General features: G+C 41.4%; 1 protein-coding gene across 1 annotated transcript; it reads right to left on the bottom strand.

Moving 5' to 3' along the window:
- Positions 1–5,271: 5,271 nt before the first annotated feature.
- Positions 5,272–5,658, bottom strand: LOC117173661 (glycine-rich cell wall structural protein-like). The gene has a single exon (XM_033362301.1). It carries the CDS (start codon positions 5,656–5,658, stop codon positions 5,272–5,274), a length of 387 nt encoding a protein of 128 aa, XP_033218192.1.
- Between the last annotated feature and the right edge of the window lie 874 nt (positions 5,659–6,532).

Here is a 6,532-nt window from a genome sequence, read left to right as displayed (position 1 = left end):
TTATAAGTGTTGTAACTTACAAATACCAATTAATTCTAAGTACACCAAACTCTCGCTTTTAGTCAAGTGTCGGGGGTTGCCTTCGAATAACCTTGGACTGATTTCGGAGGGATCGAAACGTAAACAGTAAAGTCCCCCAGACTCGTTTCCAATTCGAATATATATATAATTAAAAATTTGTCATAAGCACAACCGTAGGATTTCGCCGGGAGTGGGTGCTAATCCGGAAAATTGCACCCGTTCACAGCAAAATCACGGTAAAACTTCAGCCACAACCAAGTCTCACGACCGCGAGATAGGCGGTTACAGTCTGCCACGGAATTAATACGACGATCCAGCAAAAGCCTCGTGCACTCTAAGAACACGGAGCGAACCAAGGACTACCGCCTTCTGCATTTTTCCCGTAAGTGTTTTAGCATATTGTTGACACACAGGGATGCTCTTCAGGCTATTAACGAGTGAATGCTTGACACCTCCAAGAGCGCCAATGATAAGGACGGTTAGTTTAACAGAATATTCCGCGCACAATCGTTGCAACTCCCACATAAGGTCTCTACCTCTCTTTCTTTCCATTCTCCTCGGCTATGACGTTTTTGTCAGAAGGTGCCGAAAATTCGATAACGAACATGGTTCGCTTCTCGAAGTCAAGAAGAACCATGTATGGTAATAAAGCACTCTTAGTGCCGCATTGTGCTTTTAGATGTAGGTCGTTCCCGCATAAGTTAAACGACTAGGTAGTATGTTAGCTAAATGCTCGGGGTGTGCATAGCACGCCCTGCAGCTATCATCGGGACTGTCTCGGCTCAAAATGTGGCGACGGTATGTTAAGGTGGAAATGACGCCGTCTTGACATGCTAAAATAAAACCCTCCGTAGCAGACTTCAATCCGGGCGATTTAAAGAAAGAAAACTTTAGCTCACAAGACATTGACTGATACTTCATATTTGTGTGGAAGATACCGTGCATTCTCTTATCGAGAAGCTGTTCACGAAAGTTTTTCTCTTGTGCTTTCTTAACCCGGGCTTTTAGGAGTGAGTACTCGAGATAGATAAGATTTAATGCATTTTGCTCACCCCTCATACTGAAGTTAAGTCCGAGTGTTTCAGCAGCCTCCTCCGCTGCTTTGTACAGAAACGCTCCTTTGACCACTTCTTCGTGATTTCTGACCATTTTAAGAAGAGGGTCTCTTCCATTTGCAACTCTATGTGCTGTGCCCAGAATAATCCTGTTGTGAAGACATTCAAGACTCAATAATCCGCGACCTCCTTGACGGCGTGCGATATACAGTCGCGGAACAGAAAACTTGAGATGCATGCTTTTATTTGTGTGCATAACCTTTCTTGTCCCGATATCAAGGGATCTGAGCTCGTTCTTCGTTAATAGAATTACTCCCCATGAATAAAGTACTATCGTATCCTTCATAGATGTAACATCCGGAATGCGGCTCTGTGGCACGCGTAGGTATGTATAAGTCTCTCCAGCGCAAAGGTGTCGTATAATGCTTCTATCGACGAGCTCAGGATCTTCAAGGATGCCATTAAGTTTTCCTCACTTCAAATAAACCTTGGCGCATTTGTCCATCCCAAACTCCATTCCAATTTCCTTAGTCTATCGTTCGACAATCCCTAGAGTTAGATGTAGTTGCTCTTTATTTTCAGCATAGATCTTAAGATCATCCATGCAAAATATATGAGGGACCTTGTACTTTCGATCTGCAGGTTTGCCGCACAAATACCCGTTGGAACGGCGCAGTGCTAGAGATAATGGCAATAATGTAATACAAAAGAGGAGTGGGCTCATTGTGTCGCCCTGAAAGACACCTCTCTGAAAGTTGACCTTGTTCGTTGTCACACGATTTTTTCCAGATGAGATAGTAAATCTGGTTTTCCAAAGCGGCATCAATCTCTCTATGCACCCAACTATTTGCGGATGAACCTTTAAGATTTCCAAAAGACAGATGATATGTTTATGGGAGGTCGAATCGAAAGCTTTCCGATAATCAATCCAGGCCATCGATAAGTCTCGCTGGTAGAATGCTGCATCTTTGCAGACACATCTACCGATGAGCAGGTTCTCCTAACATACCGCTATGCCTTTCTTTTGGCCTTGTTGTTCATACATTTCTTGCCACACAGGTTCAATTGCCCGAACAATCCTATCATTTAGGATAGCTGTGAATATCTTATGCAGTGTCTTCAGAAAAGTGATTGCCCTGTAACTCTTCGCGTCATCTAAGTTGCGTATTTTCGGCAGGAGTATTGTGCGCCCTTCCGCCAAGCACTCCGGAATCGGCTCTTCCGACTTTAAACATGAGCCGAAAATACGGGTCGAATGCTGGTGTGTTGAAGAAAACTTCTTCCACCAGCAGGTTTTGATACAATCTGGTCCCGGTGTGGAATAGTTCTTCATACCTCTTAATACTTTTTTCACCCACTCGGTAGTGATGGATGGGCATTCTTTATCTGGTGTTATGAGGGCATGACATAGCTCCTTGAAGCTATTTATATTTTCTGAGTCTTCGTCCAATCTATGCTGCACTTCGTAGACTTCTCTCTAAAGTACTTCGACCTCCTCTGGTTTGGATGGCTTTTGGTCTTATGATCAACCGTTGGTATTGTTTTACGGTTCGCATCAGCCAAAGCTCTTGCTGCATTATACACATAATAATTGATAGCCCAAAGGTCGGATTCTCCGGAAAAATGTCCAAGAAGCTCGTCATCCAATTCAGCCAGAACTTTAGGCATGAGAAAAACCTTGGTGTGGATGTTTCTCGGGGTCATAAAGCATCGCTCTGCCTATATTGGATGCCTGCCCGCGGTTGGTCTTATTGTCGCCTCTCTTTCTCTGTTGCCGGCTTGTTCTAGCTGTGGTAGAGTAGGCGTTCCGCTTACATAGCCCCTTTTTCGGAGTAGTTCAGCATGGTTTCGCAGACGTTGCTGCGAAAAGTGCGATAGCTGCGGGTGTTTCTCGCACCACAGAGCATGCGGCCGTGCCATGTAACCCCGTTCAGAGGTTACACTCGCATTGTAGCACTCGAGCAAGTCGTGATTCAGTCTCTCCGTCCACCCAAAGGTCGCGAGATCCTGCCGATCCATCGCATTGAATCCATTTTCGTTGGCTCCCCCCGCCCTAGATTGGTCGACATTGTTGGCTGACCCATTGTCGGGAACCCTGCGCGTTCTGTTGTTTTGAACCTCTCTTACTACAACTATGTTTAGTGTTGTCATTGTTGTTCCCACAAGAAGCTAGGGAAAGGAGTTCGTCTATCCTTGTAGAGCCCCGCATGCAAGGATAAAGCTGCGCACACTCAGAGGTCGCTCGGTATCCTAGAGTCACCGTTCTAGACGCCTCACCCAGGTTTCATTCAGCTTTCGGCACGGTTTTCACACCTCCGCTTGGGGGTTAATTCCATCGGGACCACCCCTGGACAATTGTCCGCGACTGCCTATTTATTTTGGTAACCATATTCAGAAGAAGCCTTTGGTACAGGGACCCTCTATCCGCAACCCAAGGACGCGTTCGGTAGCTTTGTCATAGGCCATATATATATAATATCGCAGCCGCTTTCGCTCTGCTCCCCTGAAAAACTGTATAAGACAACAGTTCTAGGAAGACTGAGAACGGAGTGACTAAAAGCGAGAGTTTGGTGTATATCCGAAAAAGTATATACAAATTAACCGTGATAATTTGTAATTGCAGCATCAAGGAACTGTGCAGTATAGCGACTGAATCCATAAAATCTACTGATCCGCACGTCAACACCACTTAAGAATCTGCACTTGTAACCATTAATGCTACTCATATTTAGTTATTTAATTGTAACGTTCAATAAACTGTCGCGTTGTCCATATACGTACTTTGAAAATCCGTCGATTTAACCTGGTTTTCTGTAAAATATAAGGTTCTTTTTTCTGCGTGCGAAATAGTGAAGAATATCCAAAGAAATGATTGTAGATTTTTATTGTAAGGGAATTCTGTAAAAAATGTCTTGTTAAAAATTTCATTCAAAAATCGAGCGCGTAACGCGAGTGTCACGATGAGAATGTGTACCTCAAAGCTTTTAGAAGTTTGAGTAATTTGATGATGAAAACCAAAAAACATTAATTTTATAGAAATTTGTAACTTTGTGTGAAAATGTTGGTAAATTAAAAAAATGTTGTGGCACTACGTAACAAGATTTTCCTTATCAATAATTTTGCGTTGTGCTGAAATTTTGAAGCAAATATTTCCAATACGGCCGATTATAAAGCGACACTTGTGCTCAACTGAAAACTGGCAGAACTAAAATCGCAAGCGGCCGTGCAGGCGGGATTTTTAAGTTTGAAGTATTGTACTTAATAATGTTGTCAATAGTTTGTGATACCATTAATTGATATCATTACATACAACAATTGAAGTGAACAACAACACCAGTAAACGGCTTTATAAATTATTTCTATTGCCACACAACTATTGTTAACCAATTATTTTCTCTTTCATCACTTCAGACGAATTCCAAAAGGCGTTCATTCTATTCCTTCTAATTAAAAATATAATAATGATAATATAATGAGGTAAGTACAAACTGTTTTTTATATGGATAAATGAGTTCAATAATTCTGTCTCTCAGTACATTCAAAGTAGGGCAATCATTTTTGCAGGAAATATTTGTGAAAAGTTATTGCACAAATTAAATAATGTGTGCAATAAAATTTGATGTTAGGTTTTACTTGCGGTTTATCTTAAGCACCTTTCAACAAACATTTACTGCAAAAATGATTGTACTACTTTAAATTTCTTTAGAGATGGAATTTTTAGATTAATGCTGGCATGGCTTTGCCAGTCCATAATATCAATGCTACCATACAAACGATTTCAAAGTTCACTATATTTTCGCGAACTAAATATTTTTAAAGTTCCTAGAAAGAACTCCACATCGAACTGGGCTGGAAGTCAGATTTGGCACCAGAATTTCCTATCTTGCATATTGGATCCAAACTCAAATGAAATAAATACAGTTGTCAAAATACATTTGTTTTATTTTTCGAAAATATTATAACATTGGCATCAGGCTATATTTTGTTCAAAAGATATAATAGTGAGCAATGGACAAAAAGTGTTGAATTTGTACGTTTTTGTTTACTAATAGTTTGTCAATTAGCGTTCTTGTTGCTGTATTTTTTTTTATTTCTATGATGCATTATTCCTGCTAAAACTGCTCCTCCTCCTACTGCTCCTATTCCTCCTGCTATTAGTGAGCCATTGTTGTCTTTTTTTTGTTTCTTCTGTTCCTTATAATCTTCCTGCAGCAGTTCCTCCTTGTCTTCCTGCGGCAGCTTCTCCTGGTCCTCCTGCAGCAACCTCTTCTTGCCCTCCAGCAGATACTCCTCCCAGTCCTCTTGCAGCAATTCCTCCTGGTCTTCCTACAGCAATTCCTCCTGGTCCTCTTAAAGCAGCTCCTCCTGGTCCTCCTGCAGTAACTCCTCCTGGTCCTCCTGCAGTAACTCCTTCAGGTCCTCCTACAGCACCGCCTCCATTACCAAACGCAGGACCTGGTCCAAAATTTTCTACAGGACCTGGTCTACCACCTCCTGCATAACCTTGTCTAGCACCTCCGCCAGTAAATACTCCAGCACCCCTTACATTACCAACTGCAGCAACTCCTTTATAACCTCCCATTGGATCTCCTTCAGCACCCCCTCCATAACATTCTTTAGTACCTGCTACACTACCACCTCCAGCAACTTAACTATGACCTCCTGCTGGATTTAAGTTTCCGGGATTTTGAGCTCAACAACGTCTAAAAAGTGAGGAATCGAATTAATCATTTTATGGATGAAAAGACCACAGATTGAAATCTCCGGGTAATAGCTACCATAGAGTTCACACCCACTCCCGTGAACCTGTCGGAAAAGGAAAAGAAAAGAAATACAGTGCATAACTACGTTTTGTGGAAACGGGAATTGAAATTCCATCAATTTTAAATTCCATCATTAAGAACTTTCTGTGTTATTGTAAATAATTTATTGCATGTATTCAAACAATAAATTATTCCGTCGTATCTCTATGCCCAATGAGGACCGCTTTATCAAGCAGGACACAGCCAAAAACAATCGGCCCTTCTCAGGGCGAACAAAGTTTTCTATTGAAGAAATATGTCTAAATGAATGAATTTAAAATTGATGGAATTTTAATTCCCATTTCCATAATATGCAGTCCTGCAATATATTTCCTCTCTTTTCTTTTTTCTAGTGTATCTCTTTCTCTTCCACATAAAAAAATTATTCCTAAAAATGTCATGCATTATAGGCTAGGTGAATTTTGAGAAAGAATTAAGTAACTCAATATGACAAGTCTGAAACCGTTATCACTCTTTCCCGTAAATAATTACAGAAATATTATGAGTGACTGTTACAATTTTCACAGAGTACTCACATGCTTTCCCAAAAAATCTGGGAACTAGGAATTAGGTTCCTCTTCACGTTTCCCGTACACACTCTCACTCACATGCGTGGGGCGCAAGTGCACGCGTATGTGTGGTTCGAGTTCGTTG

Source organism: Belonocnema kinseyi, chromosome 5, assembly GCF_010883055.1.
Source record: "Belonocnema kinseyi isolate 2016_QV_RU_SX_M_011 chromosome 5, B_treatae_v1, whole genome shotgun sequence".
NCBI lineage: Eukaryota > Metazoa > Arthropoda > Insecta > Hymenoptera > Cynipidae > Belonocnema > Belonocnema kinseyi.
Note: the sequence above shows the minus strand (reverse complement) of the source record. Positions and strands in the feature narration are given on the sequence as shown.